This window comes from Buteo buteo, chromosome 29 (assembly GCF_964188355.1).
Source record: "Buteo buteo chromosome 29, bButBut1.hap1.1, whole genome shotgun sequence".
NCBI lineage: Eukaryota > Metazoa > Chordata > Aves > Accipitriformes > Accipitridae > Buteo > Buteo buteo.
This window is the reverse complement of record NC_134199.1, coordinates 425,267-450,987: the sequence shown is the minus strand read 5'-3', so window position 1 is coordinate 450,987 and position 25,721 is coordinate 425,267. Positions and strand designations below refer to the sequence as shown.

General features: G+C 64.4%; 5 protein-coding genes and 6 non-coding genes across 12 annotated transcripts in view; 4 read left to right on the top strand and 7 right to left on the bottom strand.

Moving 5' to 3' along the window:
- The first annotated feature begins 664 nt into the window (after positions 1–664).
- Positions 665–855, top strand: LOC142025743 (U2 spliceosomal RNA). Its single transcript, XR_012648721.1, has one exon. It is a non-coding gene; the product is annotated as a U2 spliceosomal RNA (small nuclear RNA).
- Positions 856–2,381: 1,526 nt separating this feature from the next.
- Positions 2,382–2,572, top strand: LOC142025742 (U2 spliceosomal RNA). Its single transcript, XR_012648720.1, has one exon. It is a non-coding gene; the product is annotated as a U2 spliceosomal RNA (small nuclear RNA).
- A 291-nt stretch (positions 2,573–2,863) lies between these two features.
- TMEM179B (transmembrane protein 179B) lies at positions 2,864–5,000 on the bottom strand. The gene is made up of 5 exons (XM_075059357.1): positions 4,820–5,000; positions 4,093–4,280; positions 3,874–4,008; positions 3,676–3,751; positions 2,864–3,297 (listed from the first exon to the last, which is right to left on the bottom strand). Exons 1-5 carry the CDS (start codon positions 4,913–4,915, stop codon positions 3,139–3,141), a joined length of 654 nt encoding a protein of 217 aa, XP_074915458.1. The 5' UTR covers positions 4,916–5,000; the 3' UTR covers positions 2,864–3,138.
- A 487-nt stretch (positions 5,001–5,487) lies between these two features.
- On the bottom strand, positions 5,488–8,647 carry TAF6L (TATA-box binding protein associated factor 6 like). Of its 2 annotated transcripts, none has more exons than XM_075059351.1 (10): positions 8,475–8,647; positions 8,279–8,365; positions 7,864–8,014; positions 7,690–7,740; positions 7,493–7,587; positions 7,320–7,394; positions 6,991–7,211; positions 6,776–6,908; positions 6,553–6,681; positions 5,488–6,460 (listed from the first exon to the last, which is right to left on the bottom strand). In XM_075059351.1, the coding sequence occupies exons 1-10, from the start codon at positions 8,619–8,621 to the stop codon at positions 5,696–5,698; spliced, it is 1,854 nt and encodes a 617-aa protein (XP_074915452.1). In that variant the 5' UTR covers positions 8,622–8,647; the 3' UTR covers positions 5,488–5,695. The 2 variants fall into 2 exon arrangements, with proteins under 2 accessions (XP_074915452.1, XP_074915454.1); XM_075059353.1 differs by having other exon boundaries at positions 8,279–8,360; positions 8,475–8,640.
- Positions 8,648–8,907: 260 nt separating this feature from the next.
- On the top strand, positions 8,908–9,098 carry LOC142025739 (U2 spliceosomal RNA). Its single transcript, XR_012648719.1, has one exon. It is a non-coding gene; the product is annotated as a U2 spliceosomal RNA (small nuclear RNA).
- A 1,351-nt stretch (positions 9,099–10,449) lies between these two features.
- Positions 10,450–10,640, top strand: LOC142025734 (U2 spliceosomal RNA). The gene has a single exon (XR_012648714.1). It is a non-coding gene; the product is annotated as a U2 spliceosomal RNA (small nuclear RNA).
- A 983-nt stretch (positions 10,641–11,623) lies between these two features.
- On the bottom strand, positions 11,624–11,814 carry LOC142025735 (U2 spliceosomal RNA). Its single transcript, XR_012648715.1, has one exon. It is a non-coding gene; the product is annotated as a U2 spliceosomal RNA (small nuclear RNA).
- A 1,525-nt stretch (positions 11,815–13,339) lies between these two features.
- Positions 13,340–13,530, bottom strand: LOC142025744 (U2 spliceosomal RNA). Its single transcript, XR_012648722.1, has one exon. It is a non-coding gene; the product is annotated as a U2 spliceosomal RNA (small nuclear RNA).
- On the bottom strand, positions 13,344–15,539 carry TMEM223 (transmembrane protein 223). The gene is made up of 2 exons (XM_075018372.1): positions 15,141–15,539; positions 13,344–14,992 (listed from the first exon to the last, which is right to left on the bottom strand). The coding sequence occupies exons 1-2, from the start codon at positions 15,418–15,420 to the stop codon at positions 14,694–14,696; spliced, it is 579 nt and encodes a 192-aa protein (XP_074874473.1). The 5' UTR covers positions 15,421–15,539; the 3' UTR covers positions 13,344–14,693.
- Positions 15,540–15,587: 48 nt separating this feature from the next.
- Positions 15,588–24,324, bottom strand: NXF1 (nuclear RNA export factor 1). The gene is made up of 21 exons (XM_075018369.1): positions 24,226–24,324; positions 23,355–23,550; positions 23,112–23,241; positions 21,533–21,616; positions 21,266–21,370; positions 21,020–21,100; positions 20,866–20,935; positions 20,682–20,770; positions 20,480–20,587; positions 20,270–20,379; positions 18,854–18,890; positions 18,550–18,618; positions 18,386–18,441; positions 18,188–18,295; positions 18,030–18,088; positions 17,820–17,935; positions 17,660–17,702; positions 17,496–17,568; positions 15,997–16,179; positions 15,831–15,891; positions 15,588–15,727 (listed from the first exon to the last, which is right to left on the bottom strand). The coding sequence occupies exons 1-21, from the start codon at positions 24,254–24,256 to the stop codon at positions 15,689–15,691; spliced, it is 1,848 nt and encodes a 615-aa protein (XP_074874470.1). The 5' UTR covers positions 24,257–24,324; the 3' UTR covers positions 15,588–15,688.
- A 133-nt stretch (positions 24,325–24,457) lies between these two features.
- Positions 24,458–25,721, bottom strand: part of STX5 (syntaxin 5) — a 1,842-nt gene continuing 578 nt past the window's right edge. Inside the window, 4 exon segments of the mRNA XM_075059270.1 lie at positions 24,458–25,109; positions 25,197–25,318; positions 25,450–25,550; positions 25,655–25,716. Coding sequence (XP_074915371.1) covers positions 24,950–25,109; positions 25,197–25,318; positions 25,450–25,550; positions 25,655–25,716 — 445 coding nt within the window. The 3' untranslated portion in view covers positions 24,458–24,949.

Sequence of the window (25,721 nt, the reverse complement as noted above, 5' to 3'; positions counted from 1 at the left end):
GTAGAGCATGATGCAGTCGCCCCTCAGCCTCTTTCTTTCCAATCCCCTCTCTAGACCGGGTGGTTCTGCTGGGTTTGATGCGCCCCCCCAGAATGGGGTTTGCCCTCTCAACTGACTCGTGTTGAGCCTGCTGCCCCCCCAGCACCCCCAGATCCCGTTCTGCAGGGCGGCTCTCCAGCTGGTTCATCCTTGTGCCCGGCGTTACTCCCTCCCGGCTCCAGAATCCAGAGTTTTCCACTGATTAAATTCCATCCCCTTAATCCCCGGGCAGGGAGATCGCAGCAGCCGTGGCGCGGAATATGCAAATCGCCTCGGGGGTTTAGGCGGGAAGGGGGGGGCGGGGCGAATGCAAATTGCCGTGCGCAGCACGCCAATCAGGTTGTCGCGGGGAAACGGCGAAGGGGCGTGGCGCATGGTTAACAGAGGCGGGGATACGCAAATTTGAACACTGAGCGGCTCCAAAGGGCTGTCGGGAGTCCCCGATGAGGAGAATTCCGGGGGTCTCTCGGGGGTCGCTGTCCCGAAAATCTGGGCGAGAAGTGCGGAATAGTGCGGGGAAGGGTCGGGGAGGGACGGGGAATGTCGGTGCGGGGCGGTGGGTGGTGACCGTGAGTTGTATGAGAGCGGGGGTCGGTGGGGCCGGGGTGTTGGAGGAAGTGGAGTTATCGCTTCTCGGCCTTTTGGCTAAGATCAAGTGTAGTATCTGTTCTTATCAGTTTAATATCTGATACGTCCTCGATGAGAGGACTTTATATTAAACGGATTTTTGGGTTCGGGAGTTGGACCCGGAGCTTGCTCCCTCCGCTCCGCGCATCGTCCCGGTATTGCAGTGCCTCCGGGAACGGTGCACCCCACCCCGTGGGGACCTTTGTGACGGTCAAAAACAGAACGAATCTAGTACGACTTCCGACGTTCCCTGCTTTCCCCATACGGATTCGCAATCCCCAAGCTCACCCCGAGGGCGTCGATTTTCCTCCGCTCCCTCCATCTTGTCTCCCGGAGCCGGGGCTGGGCCGTGCCCGGCGGCTCCGTGGGGCTCCGGTACCGCCGAGCGCGGCCCCCGGCCCCGCTCCGGTGGCGTCCCCCGGGGATGAGCCGAGGCGGGGGCCGGGTGTCCCCGGCGGGGGAGCGGGCGGGGAGGCCGGAGGGGGCCGGGGCGGTGGGCGGGGCGGTCTCCGGCCAATGAGATCGCCGCTGCCCTGGCGGAGGCAAAACGTCGCGCGGGATATGCAAATCGCCTCGGGGTTTAGGCCGGAACGTCGGGGGGGCGGAGGGAATGCAAATTGCAGTGCGCGGCACGCCAATCAGGTAGCCGCGAGAAAACGGCGAAGGGGCGGGGCGCATACGGGAACCGGGGGCGAGTATGGGGATAGGGGCGGGGTTCGGAGGGAGGACGGCGGGGCGGGGCGAATGCGGCTCAGGGGGCGGGGCCTGTCGCCAGGAGACGCCGAGGGGGCGTGGCGGGCCGACCGGGACAGGGCGGGAGATCGATCGCTCGGCAACCGCCGGCACAACGGACCCGACTCGGGGAAATGAATTTTATTGCCAATCAAAGCAGAGCAGGGTAACGAGAAATAAACCCAAATCTCACAACACCTGCCCCCAGGCCTCCCTCCTTCCCGGCTGCACTCCACTCCCGGGTCTCTCCACCTCCTCCCCGCCGGCGGCACAGAGGGACGGGGAATGGGGGTCGTCGGGGTCCGCTCATCCACCTCGGCTCTGCCGCTCCTTCCTCCTCCGGGGGAGGACTCCTCACTCTTCCCCGGCTCCGGCGTGGGGTCCTGGGCTGAGGAGGGGTAGCAGGTGGAGATCTGCTCCACCGTTAACCCCCCTGGGCTGCGGGGGGGACAGCCTGCCTCACCGCGGGCTTCCCCACGGGCTGCGGGGGAATCGCTGCTCCTTCCCCACCGCCCTTGGTGTCCGCAGAGCTGTTACTGCCCCCTCTTCTCCCTCCTCTCTCGGGCTGCAGTTTCTCCTCCCGCTTCTTAAACCTCTTCTCCCACAGGCGCTGCCCGCGCCGCTGCCGGGCTCGGCCTTGGCCGGGAAGGGAGGGGGCGGGGCGAACGCAAATTGCCGTGCGCAGCGCGCCCATCGGGTTGCGGCGGGGAAACGGCGAAGGGGCGTGGCGGATGGGAGCAGGAGGCGGGGATACGCAAATTTGAACACTGAGCGGCTCCCACGGGCTGCCGGGAGTCCCCGATGAGGAGAATTGCGGGGGTCTCTCGGGGGTCACTGTCCCGAAAATCTGGGCGAGAAGTGCGGAATAGTGCGGGGAAGGGTCGGGGAGGGACGGGGAATGTCGGTGCGGGGCGGTGGATGGTGACCGTGAGTTGTGTGAGAGCGGGGGTCGGTGGGGCCGGGGTGTTGGAGGAGGCGGAGTTATCGCTTCTCGGCCTTTTGGCTAAGATCAAGTGTAGTATCTGTTCTTATCAGTTTAATATCTGATACGTCCTCGATGAGAGGACTTTATATTAAACGGATTTTTGGGTTCGGGAGTTGGACCCGGAGCTTGCTCCCTCCGCTCCGCGCATCGTCCCGGTATTGCAGTGCCTCCGGGAACGGTGCACCCCACCCCGTGGGGACTTTGTACCGGTTAAAGACAGATCGAGTAAACGCGGGCTTCCCGATTTCCGCGCTCCCGGTCCTGGAGGGAGATTTTCCCACCGCTCCCCCCCACCCCCTGCAGAAGCGACACGAGTGGAAAAGCGGCTGCTTTCGGCGAACAGGGCGGTTGTAGAACACCCGCCTCGCTGCCGGAAAAGCCGAGCCGTGACCCCTCTCCTCCTTCCTCCTCCTCCTCCCACAACAGCCGCTCCGGTCCAGGCTACAGCCGTGAGCACTCGAGTACAGGCACAGGCTCCTCTGCAGGAAATCTTTGTCTTTAATAACGAAGCTCAGCACCCAAAAAAGCCTTGACGACGGAGGAGGGTGGCCGGTGCCACCCAACACCCAGCTCGCTGGCAGACGGTCCTTCGGCACCGCTGCCTTCGTCACCACGGGCAGGACCAGCGGGGGTGGCAGGGCTAATGACGTCCTTCTCTTCTCTTGCATCATAGGGTGCCTGGAGGAGGGCACCCCACACTCCTTACCCAGGTCTGCCCACGCCCCCGCCCCAGCCTGGTACCCCCCTTCCTTCCTTCAGGGCTGTATCGGGCGTCCCCCGAAAATGGCTTCCGTCTCGGCACTCCACTCGGGATCGTTGCGACGCAGCAGCGGGAAAGAACCCTCCCTCCGTCGCTGGACCAGCAGCCGGGTGGTCAGCAGGCACCAGAGGAACACGTTCACCCAGGCCGATGCCTGTTGGGTGGGGGGACACACAGGGGGTTGAGCTGTGCCGTATGCCTCCACCCCCCACCCCCCTCCCCAAATTCTCTTCCTGGGAAGCCCCCCCCCGAGGCAGCAGCCACGGGGATGCCCTACATGCGGCTGTAGCAGCGACTGCACGCCTGCAGGTACAGCTGCGCCCCTACTTGCAACAGACCCCCCCCAACCCATGCATGGGTGCTGTCCCTCACCCGATCCCAGGACGGACAGACTCTCCCTCCCTTCTCCTCTGCGGGAGCGGGGGGGCTTCAGCTTTTCAGTCGCTCCCCCTCGCTCACCCCCCGCGCAGCAGCCGGGCTGTGCAGACCCCAGATAGGGGAAGGGGGGGCTTTAGCACGCCAGCCGGCTCACCTGCGCGCTGTAGAGGTTGCTGTAGAAGCGGGTTGGGCTGTAGGACACCCACGGCTTGTGCTCAGCATCCTGGCAGCTGAGGGGGACAGGGAAGAGCAGGCCTGAGGTGTGGAGAGAAAGGGGGGGGGGCCCTGGGAAGGCCGTATCCCCCTGGGGCCAGAGGGGGACCCCCCCCACCCCAGGGAAGGTCGTCGTTACCTGGACAGGCTCTTGGTCTGCACGATGGAGGCGCAGAGAGCATCCATCCCCACGCGGAGGATGCAGGCTGCGATAAGGAGGAAGAAGAGGATGATGAAGGCGACGACCAGGGCGATGCTGAGCCAGGTGCGGTCCCTGCAAGAGAAAAGGAACAGCATCAGGGGCACAGGGTGTCGTGGGGCACCCCCAGCTCCGCCACCCCCCCCCCCCCAAGCTCACCACTGGGACTCGTTAGTGCAGCAGCCGTAGATGCCGTAGAGGAGCAACGAGAAGCAGTACAGGGCTACCACGACGGAGACGGCCGAGACAAAATAGCAGAGGGAGATGTGGCTGAAGGACTTGGGCACCAGGGCGGTCCCATTCCAGCTCACCGTGCCGTAGAGGATACACCAGCCTCCAAATTCTCCCTGCGAACAGGAGGCCATTGAAGGGGGGGGGGGAACGGGACGGGACAGGGGGAGCTGCCACTCGGTCACATCCCAGTCACCCCGAGGGACCCACGCTCAGCCCCAGCAGGACAGACCGGCGAGGTGAGGTGGAGCAGCAGGAGGAGGAGGAGGAAGGGGAGAGGAGCGTTGGGGGAGGAAGGAAGCCCAAACTGCCTCAGCTGACTCCTGCGCTCACATGACAGCGCCGGGAGCTGCGGGACGGGCAGGAGGCTCAGCCACCCCCCCCTGCACCCCCCCCTGCACCCCCCCATCTTGTTGCCCGCATCCTGGCTCCCCGTAGCACCCGGTGACCACAAATAGGGGGGGGCATAGGAGTTGGCGGGGGGGGGGGGGGTGTCAGGGCAGACCCAGCCGAGGCAGGAGCGGGACGGAGCCCACCCGGGGCGGCAGCGCAGACCTCGAGGGGAGGCGGGAGGGACACGGGGAGCCTCAGGACAGGGATTGGGGTGAAGCCGCTGCGCCCTCCGCTCCCCCCCCCCCCCACCCCGTCCCCCTACCTGTGCCACGGTGAGGGCCGAAGCGCAGACGATCCCGCAGAGGAAGGCAGCTCCGTGGAGAGCCAACTCCACCAGTTGCAGGACGGACACCGCCATCTTCCGTCCCCGTTTCCCCCCCCCCTCCAAGCTCCCGCCGCCGCCGCTCCGCCACGCTCAGCCCGGCCTCCTCCGCCCCACCCCACGCGGCAGCACGGGGCCGGGCTCCGTCGTGCCGCCGTCTCGCTCTGCTCCGGCGTCGTGTGTGCCGTGGCGGCTGGTGGTCCCACTCAGCCCTGTGGCTATCCCACCCCCCCCTAAAAGAACAGATCCTGCCTCCAGCCTGCTTGGAGCTGGTGGCATCCATCCCTCCTTCCCTCCATCCATCCATCAATCCCACCCTCCGCTTGCGGCGGGGGGAGCGCAAGGAGACAGGCAGGATCAGGATGCATCCCAGTAGCGGGGGGGGGGGGGGGGGGCCGTGTCCCGGCACAGGAATGCCATCAGCACCGATGCAGAAGGGATTTCACCCGGACGGCCACGACCCACCAACCTGCTCCATCCCTTCTTGGCTCCGCTCGGCAGCGTGAGCCTCGGCGGCCGACACCTCCCCGGCTTTTTCCGCAAAGGGATGGACGCCGTCCATCTCCTGCCACACCGGCAGCAGGGGTGCGACGCCCTGCTGCCCCGCGGCACCTACAAACCCTCCGCACCGAGCAGCCGACAACTTTTTATTAACTGCCGGACGCACGTTACAGTGACTGGCCGCTGCTGGCAGCACCTCTGGGCCGGCGGCACCCGCAGATCCCCGTGCCGAGGGGGGGGACGCCGTCCCGATGCTGCCCAGGGCCGATGCCAGCCGGCCCGTGGGGCTGGAGGGGTGAGCACCCGGCACCCCCCTCAGAGGAGGAGGTGGAGGGAGTACTCGGCGCGCGGCCAACGCCGGGCCGGCCGGGTGGTGCGACCGATCATGGGCAGTTTCTGGGCATAGCGGGAGACGTGACCGGGTCCGTGATGCTGCGGGAAACTGGTCTGGAAGAGGCGGCCCTGGCAGCGTCGGCCGGCTTGGCGACCCGCGATGACGAAACTGAACCGCGGGGCGCCGCGAGGCGCGAAGCGGCATTTCTGGAAGACGTCGCGGGCGCCTGGCCGGTGGCCGGGCTGCCGGGGGGTCCCGCGGGGCCGGGCCAGGCTAGCCGGGCGATGCAGCGCCGGGCGGCCGGCCGGGGGCTCTCCCCGTGGGCTCTCCTCCTCCCGTGGGCTCACCGTGGCGTTGGCCGTCAGCTGCGGCATCTTGCGTGCCGCCCCCTCGCCCCCGAAGGCCGGCGGCTCCTTCCGGGCACCCTCAGGGGTGCCGGGGGTCGGTAGGGTGGCCGGCGGCAAACCGGTGCCGAAACGGGCAGCTAGGCTGTCGCCGAAAAAGTCGTAGAGCTCGCGGTACATGTCGTGCAGGGAGAGGGCGGGCGGCACGGGGGCTGCCGCCGAGGGGGGGCCGCCGCTGCCGCCCCCCAACTGTAGCAGGGGCCGGCCGAGGCCGAAACCCGCCTCGGCTGGGGGGTCCTGCTTGGGGCTGTGCCGTGGGGAGCCCTCCTGCCGCGGGCCGGCCCCAGATGCCGGGGTGGGCGCCTGCTGCGCCTTCATCTTCAGCAAGCGCTCGACAGCCACCTGGAGAAGGAGGGGGAACAGCGCTGGCAACGGGGAGCCGTGTGTGCCCCTTACCCAATCGGGCCCCCCCCCAGCCCGGCCGAGCCGCTTACCAGGATGGCACCGTAAACCTTGTGCCCGTCCGCCTTGACCTGGGCATTGGAGACCGAGTAGTCGTCCAGCACAGCCTGGAGGTTGGCCCAATAGGTGGGGAGGTGGGGGTAAAGCACCCGCTCCACCGCCTGCGGAGAAGACAGACAGACAGGCGGACAGGGAGGCAGCAGCGCGGAGCGGTCGGGGGCTACGGTGGGATGGCACAGCCCGCTTCTCCCTCACCTTCCAGCCCAGGGCGTGCAGCCCCACCACTGCGCCGTAGTGAGAGCAGAGGGGACGCACGGGATCGGCTAGCACTTTCTGGAGCGAGAGCAGGATTTGATGGTAGAGGCCGCTCACCAGGTCGCCGTGGGTCCTGTGGGCGACAGGGCGGACGCTGCAGACCCTGCTGCGGCGGGACGCCCCCCCTCCCCGTGCCCCAGGGAGGGTCCCCTCACCAGAAGATGCGGCTGAGCAGCATGGCGGCGTAGTCGCGCAGGGTCCAGTGGTCGTTGAGGGGGTTGATGGAGGCGGCCAGCGGCTCCAGCGCGCAGTACATGACGCTGGCGATCAGGCTGCGGACGTAGGAGCCCAAGCAGAGGAAGGGGTTCTGGATCAGGCTGCGGGCGATGTGTAAAAGCCGGTTCAGCTGCTCCAGGTCGTGACTCACTGATTTCACCTGCCGGCAAGGCATTGGGACCGGGTTCAGCAGGGAGCTGCCCCCCAACCCAACCCTGGCGCAGGCTCGGAGACCCCCCCCCGACCCCATCCCGTTGCCTGCGCTCACCCCGCTGACCACGTAGACGAAGTAGGGCAGGAGGGCGGCGATCTTGGAGTTGGTCTGCAGGTCCTGCAGGGCTACCTGCGGGCGAGGATGCCAGCCCCGGTGGAGGGGGGGGTGTCAGCCCCACTCAGGTGTGCTCAGGATGGGGTAGGGGGGCTCCCCCTGCCCCACCCCACCTTCATCAGCTGAGGGTCATCGCCCAACACCGCCCGGGTGACGTGCTGGTAGTACTTGAGCAGGTCGTCGGTCAGCGTGGAGACGGCGCTGGGCACTATGGCAGAGGAGGGAATGTCACCCCAAGGTCTGGCCTTGGCCCTGCGGTGGGGAGGATGAGCCCCCCCCCCAACCTGGCATCACCCCCATCGCTCCTTACCGGCTCCCTGTGGTTCCAGGTTGCCTTTTCCATCCAGGTAGGAGACGTGGACTGCAAGAGAAGGCGGCAGTGGAGATGAGCACCTTGCCTGCGCCCTGCCTGTGCTGGGGTCAGGCAGGAGAGGGATGCTGGGGGTGCGGGGGGGGGGGGGTGGGGGGGAAGGGAGCCCCTCACCTCGCACGGCCGTCTCAGCGCAGCCCTTGGGGATGTTGGTGGCCAGGGCCAGATCCACCAGGTTGACCTCCCGGTCCTCCTGGAAGTACAGCTCACCCTCCTTGATGGCCCGGAATGGCAGCGCGTCCTGGGAGCCGTATCCACACACCGCCTGGGGGGGGGGACAGACACTGTGGTGGCATTCCTGCCCCCCCCCAACCCACAACTGCCCCCCTCCAGGGACACACCGACCCACGGGGATCCCGACCCATAGCACCAATACGTGCCACCAGGCCCGGTGGTTGGGACGCAGCCCCACCAGTGTCCCCAGCCACCGGGGGGGGGCGGCAGCCGGGTCCCCCCCCCCGGTCCTGGTCCCCACAGGGATGCAGCAGGGACCCCCCCCCCCTTCCAAATCCAGCCCCAGCCACTGCACCTCAACATTGCTCCAGCGCAGCGCCCGGTTGAAGTCTTCCACGGTGAGTTTGCGTCGCCGCGTGTGTTTCATGAACTGGGAGCTGTTCTGCGGGGGCGGCACCGTCACCGGGACCGGGACCGGGACCGGGACCGAGACAAGGACCAGGGCAGGGACGGGGACCAAGGCCGGGACCGGGCCGCCCGGCCGGCCGTACCTGCGTGGCTTCCCGCAGCCGGTAGCAGACGTCCTCGGCCAACAACGCTGCTACCTCATCGCTGAGTTCCAACCCGGTGCTCTCCGCCATCAACCGCACCGACTCCCGCGGCAGCTCCACGAACCGCCGCTCCTCCCGCTCCGACATGGCCGCGCCGCCGGGCTGCGCGCCCTCCCGCCCGGCCCCGCCCACTGGAGGCGGGGACATGTAAAGCAAAGGAGCAGCGGCCGAATGGGCTGCCGGGAGTCTCCGCTGAGGAGGTTTCCGGGGTTTCTCGGGGGTCGATGGCCCCAAAATGGGGCGAAAAGTGGAAATAGCGAGAGGAAATGATGGAAAGAGGGACAAAGGAGGTCAATGCGGGGCGGTGGGTGGTGACCGTGAGTTGTGTGAGAGCGGGGGTCGGTGGGGCCGGGGTGTTGGAGGAGGCGGAGTTATCGCTTCTCGGCCTTTTGGCTAAGATCAAGTGTAGTATCTGTTCTTATCAGTTTAATATCTGATACGTCCTCGATGAGAGGACTTTATATTAAACGGATTTTTGGGTTCGGGAGTTGGACCCGGAGCTTGCTCCCTCCGCTCCGCGCATCGTCCCGGTATTGCAGTGCCTCCGGGAACGGTGCACCCCACCCCGTGGGGACCTTTGTGGTGGTAAAAGAAAGAACAAATTTTCTCCGAAAAACTGCCTCCCGCTCTGCTCTGGGACAGATACTGTTTACTCCGGCGTAACGTGCAGGCTCGTTTTAGGATTAAGCACGATGCGTTGTTCTCCACGTCAGACCCATTGCCCAAGAGTTTCGCTACGTAGGTCCGGTTCCTCTGTAGAAACGATGCAGGCTTTGGCCAGCCGACATACCCTTGAAAAAGGAACTTGGAGGGAAAGGAAACATCCTGCCCCAGAAGGCGCCGGTGGTTGCCAAAGCAGCAGGAACTAGGGGAAAAGGGGACAAGGCAAGGCGGCAGGGGGAGATGGCGACCACCCACTCAATTCAAGGCCTAAAAGATTTACACACACACACACGTAGAATAAAAGAACACCGTACTTTTAATTGGAAGCGGGGAAAAACCTTAGCCCAAGAGAAATGGTGGCAGGTGATCAGCGACTACCAGTCATGGTTTCGGGGAAGGAGTTTGGGAACCAAGTGGGCGAAGCTAAAACTCTACAAACTGCTTGTTTAACCGCAGGATGTGCTCGATTTGTGGGAATCCTCCACCTGGCCGCCCGTGCAGAGTAAAGCAATGGCTCCTCGCTAAACACGCTTCGTGTGTTTCGGGAGTACCTTTCTCCTTCGGTAACACGGCGCCTGCTGCCCGGACCCCCCCGGCACCGCCCTCCGCCCGGCTCCGGGCCGAGCACCCTCGGCCCCCGCCAACACGGCTCCGCTCCCTCCATCCCGGCTCCCGGCCCCGCGGCTGGGCCCGTGCCCGGCGGCTCCGTGTGGCTCCGGTACCGCCGAGCGCGGCCCCCGGCCCCGCTCCGACACGATCGGCCGAGGGAGGTCGGTGCCGCCGGTCCCCCGCGGCGGGGAGGGAGGGGGGCGGTGCGGTGGGCGGGGCGAGAAGAGGGCCAATGGGAGCGCCGCTACCCTGGCGTCGGCAAAACGTAGCGCGGACCCGTGCAAACGGCCTCGGTGTTCGACCGGGAAGGGAGGGGGCGGGGCGAATGCAAATTGCCGTGCGCAGCGCGCCCATCGGGTTGCGGCGGGGAAACGGCGAAGGGGCGTGGCGGATGGGAGCAGGAGGCGGGGATACGCAAATTTGAAAACTAAGGGACTCCAAAGGTCTGCCGGGAGTCCCCGATGAGGAGAATTCCGGGGGTCTCTCGGGGGTCGCTGTCCCGAAAATCCGGACAAGAAGCGCGGGACAGTGCGGGGAAGGGTCGGGGAGGGAGCGGGGCTGTCGGTGCGGGGCGGTGGATGGTGACCGTGAGTTGTGTGAGAGCGGGGGTCGGTGGGGCCGGGGTGCTGGAGGAGGCGGAGTTATCGCTTCTCGGCCTTTTGGCTAAGATCAAGTGTAGTATCTGTTCTTATCAGTTTAATATCTGATACGTCCTCGATGAGAGGACTTTATATTAAACGGATTTTTGGGTTCGGGAGTTGGACCCGGAGCTTGCTCCCTCCGCTCCGCGCATCGTCCCGGTATTGCAGTGCCTCCGGGAACGGTGCACCCCACCCCGTGGGGATTTACATTGGTCAAAGAAAGCTTACGACTGGGCGGATTCTGTTTGCATTCTTGATCTGCGGGAACTTGCTCGGTCCCTCTCGACCGGTCTCGCCTCCGCTGTCACAGTATTATTATCCCCTTCCACGCTGACACGGAGGCTCCGCTCCCTCTCATCTTGTCTCCCGGCCCTGACGCACATTCACTAGTATCCCCCCCCCCCGCCCCCGGCTTGTCTGTCGAGACAGCCGAGAGTCGGTCGATCTACTGTAAAAAGGAAACAAAAGGAATAATCGACCATTTCGGGGTTGAGGCGGGTGTCCTTCCTGGGGAGGGACGGAGGCCTCGAGTATCGTCGGGGGGGGGGGGGGGGGCAGCCAGCGTTGTCTTAGCTGGGAGGTGGAACCCATCATCACGGACATTTGTTTTGGTCGCTAGGAATATTTATTCTTTTAGCTCGGCTAAACTGTACCAGACCTCTCAGATATTTTAAATATAAATTTCAGCGCCACAGAAATTTCTGCAAAAAAAACCAAGTATGTAATTATGAGGCTCCATTTTGGGTAGAAAGCAAGTAGTTTTTATAACGTTAGAGACATTAGGGTGCAGAGGACAGCAATAGCTGTTTCCTTTTTTTTGAGGCCAGTTTTAGTTTTCCCAGCTGGGTTTGCTGGTTCCCCCCACACACCCGGGCAGTCAGTAGCTGCTCCCGATGCCCGTGGTGATAAGATAAACGTGGTTTCGCGGGTTCGGGCCCATCTCGGGGTGTCAAAGTCTACCGGCGCCCAGCGGGTGCCCGGACCGTCGCTGCTGAGGCTCGGCTCTATCCCCGCCGGAGCTGGGTCCGGCTCCGGCTCCTGCGGCAGCCACGGCCTCTTGCCCAGCCGAGAAGCGCCTGCAGGGCGAGGGGCTACAACAACCTCCTACGAACGGAGGAACCTCCAAGCAGTAAACCTTGTCCAACTGATCTTTTACTGACATTAGTTCCCCACGGGGTGAGGTGCACCGTTCCCGGAGGCACTGCAATACCGGGACGATGCGCGGAGCGCAGGGAGCAAGCTCCGGGTCCAACTCCCGAACCCAAAAATCCGTTTAATATAAAGTCCTCTCATCGAGGACGTATCAGATATTAAACTGATAAGAACAGATACTACACTTGATCTTAGCCAAAAGGCCGAGAAGCGATAACCCCGTCTTCTCCAACACCCCGGCCCCACCGACCCCCGCTCTCACACAACTCACGGTCACCATCCACCGCCCCGCACCGACAGCCCCGCTCCCTCCCCGACCCTTCCCCGCACTGTCCCGAGCTTCTCGCCCAGATTTTCGGGACAGTGACCCCGAGAGACCCCCGCAATTCTCCTCATCGGGGACTCCCGGCAGACCTTTGGAGTCCCTTAGTTTTCAAATTTGCGTATCCACGCCTCCTGCTCCCATCCGCCACGCCCCTTCGCCGTTTCCCCGCCGCAACCCGATGGGCGCGCTGCGCACGGCAATTTGCATTCGCCCCGCCCCCTCCCTTCCCGGCCAAGGCCGAGCCCGGCAGCGGCGCGGGCAGCGCCTGTGGGAGAAGAGGTTTAAGAAGCGGGAAGAGAAACTGCAGCCCGAGAGAGGAGGGAGAAGAGGGGGCAGTAACAGCTCTGCGGACACCAAGGGCGGTGGGGAAGGAGCAGCGATTCCCCCGCAGCCCGTGGGGAAGACCGCGGTGAGGCAGGCTGTCCCCCCCGCAGCCCAGGGGGGTTAACGGTGGAGCAGATCTCCACCTGCTACCCCTCCTCAGCCCAGGACCCCACGCCGGAGCCGGGGAAGAGTGAGGAGTCCTCCCCCGGAGGAGGAAGGAGCGGCAGAGCCGAGGTGGATGAGCGGACCCCGACGACCCCCATTCCCCGTCCCTCTGTGCCGCCGGCGGGGAGGAGGTGGAGAGACCCGGGAGTGGAGTGCAGCCGGGAAGGAGGGAGGCCTGGGGGCAGGTGTTGTGAGATTTGGGTTTATTTCTCGTTACCCTGCTCTGCTTTGATTGGCAATAAAATTCATTTCCCCGAGTCGGGTCCGTTGTGCCGGCGGTTGCCGAGCGATCGATCTCCCGCCCTGTCCCGGTCGGCCCGCCACGCCCCCTCGGCGTCTCCTGGCGACAGGCCCCGCCCCCTGAGCCGCATTCGCCCCGCCCCGCCGTCCTCCCTCCGAACCCCGCCCCTATCCCCATACTCGCCCCCGGTTCCCGTATGCGCCCCGCCCCTTCGCCGTTTTCTCGCGGCTACCTGATTGGCGTGCCGCGCACTGCAATTTGCATTCCCTCCGCCCCCCCGACGTTCCGGCCTAAACCCCGAGGCGATTTGCATATCCCGCGCGACGTTTTGCCTCCGCCAGGGCAGCGGCGATCTCATTGGCCGGAGACCGCCCCGCCCACCGCCCCGGCCCCCTCCGGCCTCCCCGCCCGCTCCCCCGCCGGGGACACCCGGCCCCCGCCTCGGCTCATCCCCGGGGGACCCCACCGGAGCGGGGCCGGGGGCCGCGCTCGGCGGTACCGGAGCCCCACGGAGCCGCCGGGCACGGCCCAGCCCCGGCTCCGGGAGACAAGATGGAGGGAGCGGAGGAAAATCGACGCCCTCGGGGTGAGCTTGGGGATTGCGAATCCGTATGGGGAAAGCAGAGAACGTCGGAAGTCGTACTAGATTCGTTCTATTTTTGACCATCACAGAGGTCCCCACGGGGTGGGGTGCACCGTTCCCGGAGGCACTGCAATACCGGGACGATGCGCGGAGCGGAGGGAGCAAGCTCCGGGTCCAACTCCCGAGCCCAAAAATCCGTTTAATATAAAGTCCTCTCATCGAGGACGTATCAGATATTAAACTGATAAGAACAGATACTACACTTGATCTTAGCCAAAAGGCCGAGAAGCGATAACTCCACTTCCTCCAGCACCCCGGCCCCACCGACCCCCGCTCTCACAAGTCACGGTCACCATCCACCGCCCCGCACCGACAGCCCCGCTCCCTCCCCGACCCTTCCCCGCACTGTCCCGCGCTTCATGCCCGGATTTTCGGGACAGCGACCCCCGAGAGACCCCCGGAATTCTCCTCATCGGGGACTCCCGACAGCCCTTTGGAGCCGCTCAGTGTTCAAATTTGCGTATCCCCGCCTCCTGCTCCCATGCGCCACGCCCCTTCGCCGTTTCCCCGCCGCAGCCCGATGGGCGCGCTGCGCACGGCAATTTGCATTCGCCCCGCCCCCCTTTCCCGCCTAAACCCCTGAGGCGGGGCCTACCGGCGGCTCTTTGAAGCCCGCAGGTGTACGATTAGCATAGCCACGCCTTCCATCCATCCCTCAGCGACTATTTGCATAACCCCGCCCTTAAATGAGGTGCGCCCCGCCTCCTCGCCGAAGTATATTTACATACCACGCCCTCTTCTTGCGTTCGCCACGCCCCCTGGGAGCCACCGAAGCGGGTCGGGGGCAGGGCAGTGAAGGAAACACCGAGCACAGAGCCCCTGAGAAGACCCTAAAACCATCCCGTTTTCCCCCAAAACTACTGCGAGCCATCCTCCCACACCCCCCTAATACCCCTCCAAACCCCATACCCCAAATGGCTTTAAAATGCCCCAAAACCTGTCCTCGGGATGGAGGGGGGGGCGGGGGCATCGCCAGAGTGCTCTGGCCCCAAAGGATGAGGAGGATGAGGAGGAAGGCCCTGAGAGAGCCTGTAAGTGTCCATCGCCACCTTGAATATCTCCAGGAGGCTGCAGGGGATGGTGGGTAGGTCAGGCTAATGAGGCCAACAAGGCTAACGAGGCTGGCGGAAGGGGACGACGGGGCTCCCCGTCCCCAGCCTCGGACCGACAGCAGCGTGCGGTGCTGGCCGAGGATCCGGCAGCCAGGGACACCCTTGAAGATGGTGAGGATGCCACTGCAGGCGCTGGGGTTGAAGTAGGCGCTCGATCCTGGGCTCGACAACAAACACGACGAAGCTCACCCCCACAAAACATCCGGAGACACAGCTTGGGGGGGCTCAGGGGTTTATTTGGAAGTGGTGAGGGGTGAACAGTCCTGGCTGGCCCCCGGCGTCAACTAGAGCTTGCGGTAGGCGCCGACGGTGATGTCGAAGAGCCGGGGGTTGTAAATCTGTCCCCTCTTGTCCAGCAAAAAGTAAAACAGTCGTCCTTTCACCTTGAGGGGGATGGCGGCCGGCACTTCGCTGCGGTGAGCGCGGCAGGAGACGTGGCGTAACGGGACGGTGACGGTGGGACCCCGGCCAAGTCCCAGCGGTCCGTGGGTGCTGATCGTCACCTCCGAACCACCCCGTAGCAGCGTCACCTGACGGACGGCACGTAGCGGGAACAGGCAACCGGCTGCCACGATCAGAGAGCCTGCGTGGGGGACGGGGGCACAAGGGGGGTCAGGGGGGACCCCAGGCCCGTCCCCGGCCCCCCAGGCCCGGTTCTGTTTCCCCCAGGCCCGTCACCGGCCTGGCTCCATCCACCCTGCCCCAGCCCCGTCCTCGTCCCATTCCGTTACCGAGGGTGAGGCAGGAGGCGGTGAAACCGAATCTCCATTTATGATCGCGGGGCCGGAGCGGATCGTCGGGACCGGGACCAGGACCGGGACCGGGTGTGGGTCGAAGAGCCGTAAAAGCGAAATGAGCCAGGTAGGCCCAAAAAAGACCCTGCCCCGCACAGAAGAACCCGGCTAAACGGAAAAACCGGTCCCGTTCGTGTCGGAAAAGCACCACATCCCGTGAGGGGGACGCCGCCGCCTCCAAGGCCGCCGCCGCCGCCCGGGCCCTCGCCGCCGCCATTTCCCCACCACCACTTCCGGGTCAGCTACCACCACTTCCGGGTTGAACTCCGCCTCTACTTCCGAGGTCGGCCGCCATCTTTGTGCCGGGAGCGTCGCCAAGCCGCCCTCACACACACACCCCCACCCCCCCTTCTTAAAGGCGCAGCGCACCCCTAACGCGCCAGCGTTGAAACGGGGCTATTTATTGATTTATTTACAAAACGTGGGGTGGGAATAAAACACCGGGGGAGGGGGGAGGGGAGGGGGAAGGGGGTGGTGGACGCCGCTCACTTGAGAAACGCCACATCTGGGATTTTGCCTTCCACCTGCAAAGAGAAAAGAGAAGGGGGAGGCTCAGCCGAGGGCACCCCCGGTTTGGGGGGGGGACGGGGGATGCTGGGTCGGACCCCCCTACCCCACCAAACCCACCTTCAGCTGGGTGAAGACCTGCCCAGCCCGGCCATAGTCCCAGTCGTTGTCTTGCAGGCACCTGGGGGGGGTAGGAGAGGGTGAAGGAGGGGGACAGGGGGGTAGGATCCCCGATTTTGGGGGGGTTAAGGGGGTGGTGGTGGTGTGGGAGGGGTCCAGGACTCACTTCTGGGACCACTCGAGGTTCATGCCCGACTGCATGGAGAAGGCGGCGAGCATCTCCTGCTGTTCGGCGGAGAGGGTGGGCACGGGGCTGGAGGAAGGGGTGGGCGCCGGCATGAGGAAGGCTTTGCGGATCTCTTCGGTGGTGGCGTTGCGGACGAAGAGCTCGTCGTTAACGATGCAGAGCCTGGGGGTTGGGGGGGGGAAAGAGAGGGGAAGGGTGTGAGCATGGTGAGGGGGGACACACACGCTGTGCCCACCTTCTGCCGTACAGCCGGTTGCGGGGATCGGAGAGGGCGACCGGAGCCACTCGCCCAAGACCACAACCCGACGGCCGTCGAAGATCTCCGAGGATGGCGACTTCGCCACCTCCACGGGTGACCCGGGCCACTGTGCTGTCACTCTCACAGCCAAAGATTGTCTCCTGACTTTCAGAAGGACCCTCCTGTGCTCCAGCTCCCTCCAGTCCTCTGGCACTGGGCACTGCAGGCAAAAGCCCAGCTCTGACCAGTGTGCCCAGGTGGCCGAGGTGGCTGATAGCCTCCCGGCTTGTGTCAGAAATAGTGTGGCCCACAGGACGAGGGGACGCGATCGTCCTCGACCCCTCGAATACCATGCTCGGTTTTGGACCCCAAGAAAGATATTGAGGTGCCGGAGCGCAGCCAGAGAAGAGCAATGAAGCCGGTGAAGGGTCCAGAGAACAAGAAAAGGGGCTGAGGGAACTGGGGGTGTTAACAACGGACTCTTAAGGGTCTTTTCCAACCTAAATGATTCAGTGATTAATTACACGAATGATTCTATGACCTCTTTTCACCCTCCCTGCGGGTGTTTATCATAAAATCACCAGATGGTTTGGGTGGGAAGGGGACTTTCCAAGCTCACTCAGTCCAACCCCCCTTGCCACAAGCCAGGCCGTCTTCACCGAGATCAGTTTGCTCAGAGCCCCGTCCAGCCTGACCTCAAATATTCCCAAGGACGGGGGCATCGACCACCTCTCTGGGCAACCTCTGCCAGCGTCTCACCACCCTCAGTATCAAAAATGTCTTAGATCTAGTCCGAATCTCCCCTTCTTTGAGTTTAAAGCCGTTCCCCACCTCGTCCTGTTGCTACAGGCTCTGCTAAAAAGTCTGTCCCCATCTTTTAAGTATTGAAGGTCTCCCTGGAGCTTCCTCTGTTCCACGCTGACCAGCCCGAGCTCTCTTAGCCCTTCCTCACAGGACAGAGATGCTCCAGCCCCCTTCATCATCCTCGCAGTCCTCAGCTAGACTCGCTCCCAGACATGCATCCGTACTGGAGAGCCCAGAATCGGACCCAGCGCCGATCAGAGCCACTCATCGGCACCCCCAGTTTTCAATCCACGCCATTCCCTGCTCATCCTACTCCCGCGTCCACAGCTTCTCCGCAAAGCTCTTACGGTGGGAGGGAGGAGGGGCAGGCAGCGGGGGGGGACACGCAGTGCCAAAAGCGTGGGCGACATCTCGGTAGACGATATCTGCCACTTACCCAGTGTTGCCAGCCGGCACGGCGATGAACATTCGGGTGAAGGCGCGCACCGAGTCTCGGGATTTGCCGTCCACTGCGGAAGAGAGGGAGAGGAGGTGGTGGGAGGAAGGCCTGCAGTGAGGTGGGGGGGTGCATGGTGTTGGGGGCAAGGGGGTGAAGCTCACCTTCCTTGAAGATCCCGTGGACGGCAAAGCACAGCAGCGTATTCTGGAAGAGAGAGGGGCTGGGTGAGGTGGGCAGCACGGTGCCTCAGCGGCGGGGGGTGTGTGTCAGGGTGGGGAGGGGGGACACAAACGACCTGCTTGCCCCCCCCTCCCCGCTCACCGTCTGTGCGCAGATATCCACCATGAAGGAGTTGATGTCATGTTGGGTCTTGGGAAGCTCGTTGAGAAAGGCCACCACGTTAAGCCGCGTGTGTTTGAGCAGTTTGAAGCGCATGGCTGGGGAGGGAGAAGAACGCTGAGCCCCCCCCCAAAGCAGCCCCCAGCAAGGCTCGGCGCAGGGTGGGGGGCACAATGCGGGTGGGGAGCTTACTGGGGTCTTTCAGCTTCTTCACATTTCTGCTGTCCTTGAAATATTCGTTCAGGCTGTTCCTGCACGGACAAGTGCTTGTAAAGGCTGTGCCGCGGCTGGTGGGGGGGTGGGTTCTGTCTCATGTCCCCCCCACTGGGACCAGCAGCAAAGGGACGTACCTGGGGGGGTTTTGGGGCCCAAATGGGATGCTGAGGGAGCAGCAGGCCCCGTCGTGGTAGGCATCCAGCAGCCCCTGCCTGTCGCTGGAATCGTAGATGGAGTAATACCTGGTGGGGGCAGGAGGGGGGGAACATGGGGGGATGTGTAAAAGAGAGTGGGGGGCAAGACCCCCCACCCACCCCGGCACCAGCACTCACTGCTGTAAGAACCGCAGCACCAAGACCTTCAGGTCATCCGAGCCGAAGTAGCTGCCCTAAAGAGAGGCGGGGGGGACAGTGCGGTTACTCCCCAGGTCACAGCCACCCCCACCAGCCTGCGATGGGGGCACAGAGCCCCCTCCCCTCCGCCACCATGTCCCTACCTTGCACGGAGGCAGCGTCGTGGGTGCCTCCACGTCGAAGGCGATGGGTGGAGGGAGCTCGTGGCCATCCTGGGGGGGGGAAGGCAGAGACAGGGATGGGAGGAGCCAATCTCTTCTGCTGTCCACCCCGGCAGGGCTCAGCATCTCCCTCCTGCCCCCCAGCAAGGCTCAGTGCCCCCGCTTCTGCCCTCCAGCAAGGCTTGGTGTCCCCCCACCCCTCTCCTGCCCCCCAGCAAGGCTCGGTGTCCCCCCAGCCCCCTCCTGCCCCCCAGCCGGGCTCAGCGTCCGTCCCCCCCTCACTCACCAGGCGCAGCAGCTTCGGGAAGCGCTCTCTGACGGAGCTGCCGAGAGGAAGCAGAGTCAGTGCGGTGGCCGGGCCGCCCACCGGGGCCAGCCCTTGCCCCCACGGCAAACACCAACCCCCTCCCCGGGACCCCCTCCCCACCCTGGCCCCCCAACCTGCCTGCCCTCGCCGCAGCCATAAGTATGAGGGCACGTGGCGGGGCCACCCCACAGCTACCTCCCCACCCCTTCCCTGATGTCGCAGCCCCCCTTTCCTGGGGGCCCAGTGCCATCCCCCCCACCCCAGGGCTGCCCCTGCCCCTGGGGGGGGTCTTGGGCTGCATCTGATGAGGAACCGAGGGCCCTGCGGGCCAGCTCAGGACTTACCTGGCTCGTACTCACCTGGGTGCGGGCGCCCAGACAAGAGGGGAAGGGGGGAAGAGGACAAATTCCCACCGGTCGTGGCACAACCGTTGGCACGACCCGACTGTTTACAGCTGCGGAGCTCCTGCATCGGGGGCAGTGGAGGGGGGTCCCCCAATCGAGCGAGCAACGAGAGGGGGTGAAGCAGGGTTTGGGGGGGTGGGTAGAGGGGTGGGCAGCCCCGGGCAGAGCCTCTTCTCCGTCGTGCCGCTCCCTCCCGGCCCCAGGAGCACATTTGGGCTCCGGGTACAGCCGCATCCAGAGCCGAGGCCGCTGCCCGCGCTGGGTGCCGGCGTCGGCATGCCCAGGGGTGCCGCGGGGGGGCCTGCCCGGAGCGGGCTGAAGGCCTGCGCCAGGCCTGGAATAGCGAGAGCCTCCCCCGCGCCGGCCGCGGCTGAGCGGCAGCGTTTGGCCACTGCACGGCTGTGCCTGTCTTAGGTTGTTCCTCCCGTGAGGAATCTTACCCGTCTCTGGCTAGCCAGCCATCGTCGAGGGCCAAACGCGGGCGCAAGGAGGGGGGGAGGCAGCTCCGCGGGGGGAGGACAAGGGCAGCAAACGTGATGCCCCGTGCCGTGTCCTGCAGCCCCCCGAAAGCCCGTGGAAGGGCAGAACAGTGTCGAAAGCCCCGTCTGCGCGGCAGAGGGGTGGAAGTGGCAGGCAGGGAGCGGGGCGTTTTGGAGAAGAGGCTATGTACCCCAATGGAGGAGAATGGGGAGGGGAGCAGCGAGGACGGGGAGGAGGGAGCAGGGAAAAAGCAGGGCTCCGAGCAGCTGAAACAGATCGGTCGTCCTCCGGCAGACGGGCGATGGCCCGTCCTGGCCTTGCACCATGACCAGGGGCTGTGTGGGAACCTGGAGGCTGGGGAGGGGACGGGGGTGTCTGGGCACCGGTGAGCAGAAGGCACGGGGTGCGTGGGGGGGGGGGGGGGGCGGCCTCTCTTCGTCCTGCTGTGCTGCCCCCCGCGGAGCAGGGGCGGCCCACGGGCCCCTAGGGCCGCCCCAAGGCTAACACTGACCTGATGTAGGTAGACTGGTCCCGGAAAGCGTCGCAGAGCGGGTTTCCATCGAGCCAAAGCTCCTCCAGTTTGAGTCCCTTCACCTTGTCAAGCTCCCGGTCTGATTTCAGCTGGGGGGGGGGGAAGGCAGTGAGGAGAGCAGGATGTGAGGGCCAGGGAGGGGCCAGGGGGCACGTGGAAGGGATGGGGGGACCCCAGGATGGCACCCACCTCATTGCGAGAGAGATCGAGGATCTTGAGGCCGGCAGCTTTCTGCGCCAGCTCGGACAGGTCGTCCAGGCGGTAGAGCTTGTTGCTGCTCAGGTTCAGGGACTGCAGCTGCAGGTACAGAGAGAGGGGGTTAGGAGAGGACAAAAACGGGGGTTAGGGGTGTCTGGTGCTGCCGGCGCAGGGAGAAGCATCCCATCCTCACCTCGGGGATGTTGTCCTCGATGATGCGCAGCACAACCAGCATGCAGCTCCGCTGGTTCAGCACCACGTCGATGCTCTGTGACACCAAATCTGGGAGTAGGGGGGAACAGAAACGGGGGGTGAGATGTCGCCCACCGCAGCCCCCTCCTGCCCCTCGCATCCCTGGGGTGGTGAGCAGCGCTCACCTGGGTCGACGCGGAGGCTCTTGAGATCCAAAGCACGCTGCGAACCATCGTATCTCTTGCTCATGCAGAGCTGGGACAAAGCGACAAAGATGAAACCGAGCGGGCTCTGCCTCTTCCCCTCTGGCCAGAGCCTGCAGCCACCTGCCCCGCTCACCTTCAGTTGCTCAATCTCCTCTGGTTTCAGCTCGTTCTGCAAGGACTGAGGTGGAGCTGACGAGTTGATAACTATCACCACCTACGAAAAGAACCGGAGCAGACCGTGAGGCAGAGCGTGCCAACAACGAACGCGCCCACGCAGAGCAGGGAGGAATGGCCCTGCTGTGAGATGACTCCCACTGGGAGCAGCCCCTGGTCTGTCCGCCCCAGCAGCGTGGGAGGAGCCGCAGGAGGAGCCACGCACCTTGTAGTTGTCCCTGTCGGTGATTTTTCGGGAGACCTGCTTAAGGGCGCTGGCAGTAGTGGCATCCTCCACGTAGAACTGGGCCCGGTTGTGATCGTAGTGGAACTGAAAAGGGGATGGACTGGGGTCTGGGCGGCAGCTCCCGCAGAGCTGGAACACGGCTGACCTCCTGAGGGGGCATGTACCCCCCAGCCCAGCCTGCCAGACCACCCCAATCTCCCCAAAAAGGGAAGCAAAACAAAACCCGGGTGCCTGGGCCCTTCTCACCTCAACGGGAGTGAAAGGGACGCTGCAAAGGTTCTGGATGGAGCTCAGCAGCCACGACTTATCATATTTCTTCCCGTACGGAATCTAAGAAAGAATTGGCCCAGCGTCAGGGCACAAACAGGGCTGGCAACAGCGCACGTGGCTTGACCACTTGTGGTAGAACTGCCGCAGCCCTGCCCGGGCCATGCGTGTCGCAGCTGGGCAGGATGCAGCTGCCTCCTGTGTAAGCCCGAGAAGAGAAAAGAGAAGAGAAAAGAGAAGAGAAAAGAGAAGAGAAAAGAGAAGAGAAAAGAGAAGAGAAAAGAGAAGAGAAAAGAGAAGAGAAAAGAGAAGAGAAAAGAGAAGAGAAAAGAGAAGAGAAAAGAGAAGAGAAAAGAGAAGAGAAAAGAGAAGAGAAAAGAGAAGGACGAAAGGAAAGACAAAGACTGGACTAGATCAGGCTACTTCAGTTGGAAAAGACCTACAACAATCATCTGGTCCAACTGCCTGACCACTTCAGGGCTGACCAAAACTTAAATTGTGTTATTAAGGGCATTCTCCAAATGCCTCTGGAATCCTGACTGGCTTGGGGCATCAACCATCTCTCCAGGAAGCCTGTTCCATAGTGTGACCGCCCTCTCAGTAAAGAAATACTTCCTCATATCCAGTCTCAAGCTCCCCTGGCACAGCTTTGAACTGTTCCTATTCCTGGATCCCACGAAGAAGAGCTCAGCACCTCCCTCTCCATGTCCCCTCCTCAGGAAGACGCAGAGCACTATGCGGTCGCCCCTCAGCCTCCTTCTTTCCGATCCCCTCTCTGGACCGGCTGGTTCTGCTGGGTTTGATGCCCCCCCCCCCCCCCAGGATGGGGTTTGCCCTCTCAGCTGACTCGCGTTGAGCCTGCTGCCCTGCCCCAGCACCCCCAGATCCCTTTCTGCAGGGCGGCTCTCCAGCCGGTTCATCCTTGTGCCCGGCGTTACTCCCTCCCGGCTGCACAATCTGGCATTTCCACTCGTTAAATGACATCTCCTTAATCGTAACCCAAAATAAATCACCATTTAGATAGAGAAAATAAAGAACCATTTAGGTTGGAAAGGACCCTTAAGACCATCGACTCTGTCGTTAACGCAGCCAACTCCACCACTAAACCAGGTCCCTCAGCCCCACGTCTACGTGTCTTTTAAACTCCTCCAGGAATGGCGACTCAACCCCTTCCCTGGGCAGCCTGTCCCAACGCTTGACAACCCTTTGGGTGAAAAAATTGCTCCTAATATCCCATCTAAACCTCCCCAGGCACAACTTAAGGCTGTTTCCACTCGTCCCATTGCTTGGGATGAGAGATCTCCTCCGCCACCTCGCTACAGTCTCCTTCCAGGTAGTTGTAGAGAGTGATAAGATCTCCCCTCAGCCTCCTTTTCTCCAGACTAAACACCCCCACTTCCCTCAGCCACTCCTCATACGATGGCAATGGGGTGACGACGGCCACGCTCTCTGTCCCCACACTGCCTGAAGACAGGTATCGTCATCCCCATCGCCGTGTCATGAAAAAGCAGGTGACAACGGCCGTGATCCCCGTCCCTGCGCCGCCTGCCCCACTCACAGTGATCTTGAACCAGTTCCTGCGTCCGCCGTCACGGCTGGTGCTGCTGCTCCGCTCTGGGGTGGGAAGGTCTCGTCTGACTGTGATGTGGATGTTGGCCGTGCGGTTTGGCCGTGGCCCGTAGGGCAAGCTAGAAACAGTGAGGCAAGATTAGGGGGGTGGGAGGGAAAGCCCTGGACCCTCCAGTCCCCCCCCCCAGCCCCAGGGTAGCTCTGTGGGGCTCCCACAGCCGTCCGCACTCACTATCGGTTGCGGGGCCCGTCGTGGGCCTCGCTCATAGGGACGTCGCCGTCATCCTCCTCCAGCCGCGCGCGGACACCGGGACCACCGCGGTTACGAGAGCGGTGGTTCATCTCGCTGTACATCTTCCCGCGGAAAGGGCCGCGACCCTTCTTCCTGCGGCCCGAGAAACCTCGACCGCCCACACGGTCATCGTGTTCTGTCCCGGGCAACGCTGCTGTCAGCTCCCGCACCGGGCTGCTCCCGGCCCCAGGGTCTCTCCCACCCTGGATGCCAGCCCCATCTTCTCTCCGGGGCCCTCATTCCCTCTTCCCAGGCCCCCCTCCTGTCCCTCCAGGCCCTGTCCCCTCTTCCCGGGGTCCCCTCCCGACTCTCCAGTCCATGTCTCTTTTCCCCGGGGTCCCCCCCGACCCCGTGCCCTCTCCCTGGGCCTCCATTCCCTCTCCCCAGGGCCCACTCCCGACCCTTCAGTCCACATCTCCTCTCCCCGGGGCTCGGTCCTCTCTCCCCGGGGCCCCGTCCCGACCCTCCAGTCCCCGTCTCCTTCCCCCAGGGCCCCCCCCCGACCCCGTCCCTTCTCCCCAGGGCCCACTCCCGACCCTTCAGTCCCCGTCCCCTCTCCCTGGGCCCCCTCTCGACCCTCCCCGTCCTTGTTCCCTCTCACCGGACCCCCTCCTCTCTCCCCGGGGCCCTCTCTCCCCTCTCCCCGGGCCCACGGACCGGGCCCTGCGCCGCCTCCAACCGCCCAGGCCTATAGAACTCCCCTCCCCGACATCGCCCGGGCCCGGGGTTCCCACCCGCCGCTCCCAGCTTTCTTCTTCCCCTCCTAGCCCACCCGGGACCCGCCACCCACGTTCCCCCGACCCTCGCTCACCGCTGTACCCCCCTTTGCCCTCCTCCGCCATCGCCGCCGCCCGCTACCGGCACCCGCGGCCTCACCGCCGCGGCCACACCCCCCAGCGTCACTTCCGCCCGGAGGTCACCACCTCTGCGGGCGCATGCGCGCTCGCCGCCCCCTCACCCCCCCCCCCCCCCCGCAACGGCATCGCTCCTGGCGAGGCCCCAGGTTCGAGTCCCGCTCCCGGAGGAATAGGCAGCGTAGGGGCGATGGGGGTCCCACGGCTTTAATGGGGGTCTGCAGCCCCCCCCCCGGGGGTCCCGCAGCCCTCCCAGGGGTCCCACAGCCCATCCAAGGAGGGGGGGGCAACCGGCTTTAATAGGGTCCACAGCCATTCCCCCCCCCAGGGTCCCACGGCTTTAATAGGGGGCTGCAGCCCCTCTGGGGGTCCAGGGTTTGGCGGGGGGGGGCGAGGGGGGGTGTCTGGCAGCATTCTCGGGATTCCTGGCCCACCGGGAGGGCCTGCAGCCACCATGACTGGGCGGACACAGGGACCGGCCTCAGCGTAGGCTGCAGGACACATGGGGGGGGCTGCCCCCACCTCCCTGGCCCAGCCCAGCCCCTGTTGTGGGGGGACACAAAGGGGTCCCAGGCAGGACCCTGCCCTGTCCCCACGCAGATGTCCGTCTCCGAGCCCCGCAGAGCACGGACTGAGTCCGTCTGTCCCGGCCGGTGGGACAGGGAGGGGGTCAGGCCTGGCTCAGGCCAGGAAAACGACGAAGACGATGAAGAAGACGATGAGGATGAGGAAGATCTTGACCATCAGCCAACGGTTGGAGGTGACCGACTGGAAATACTTGAGGATCTCCCCGTGGGCCGCTTCCACATTCAACTGCGCGTCCTCCACGCTGGCGTCGATCCTGCGGGCAAAGGAGACAGGAGTGTAGGAACGGGACAGTCGGACGGAGGCCGAGGGGACATCGAGGGCAGAGGGGGGGGGCCGGTACCTCTGGATCGTCTCCTCCTGCTCCTTCACCATGTGTGCCAGCTGCTGGAAAATGGAGCCCAGCTCCACGATGGTGGATTCGATGTTCTGCATCGTGTCTGCCCGGCTCTGGATATAGGAATCCTGCGGGCAAGCACAGACGCCAGGGCCATTGCTCAACATGTTCCCCCCCCAGGTCACTCGAGGAGGGGGAGGGGGGTTGTGTGGTGCGTGTGTCGTCCCCCCCACAACCCTCCCCAGGCTCACGTCCCCACCTGCTCGTCGATCAGCTGTAGCTGTTGGCTCGTCCGTGCGTCCATCTCGATGGCCACCGCGCCGGCGCGCTGTGGCTCGTCCTGCAGCACCGCGGAGCTGCCTGCGGGGAGAGCGGGGGGGGGGGGCTGAGCAGGGTGGGGGCAAAGACGCACACCCCTGCATGCACCCCGGTCCCCCCACACCCCCCAAAATCCCGGCACTCACCCAGGTTGCTGGCAGCGAGGGGTAAAGCAGAGACGGGGGCACGGGAGAAATGCTCACGGCGGCTCCG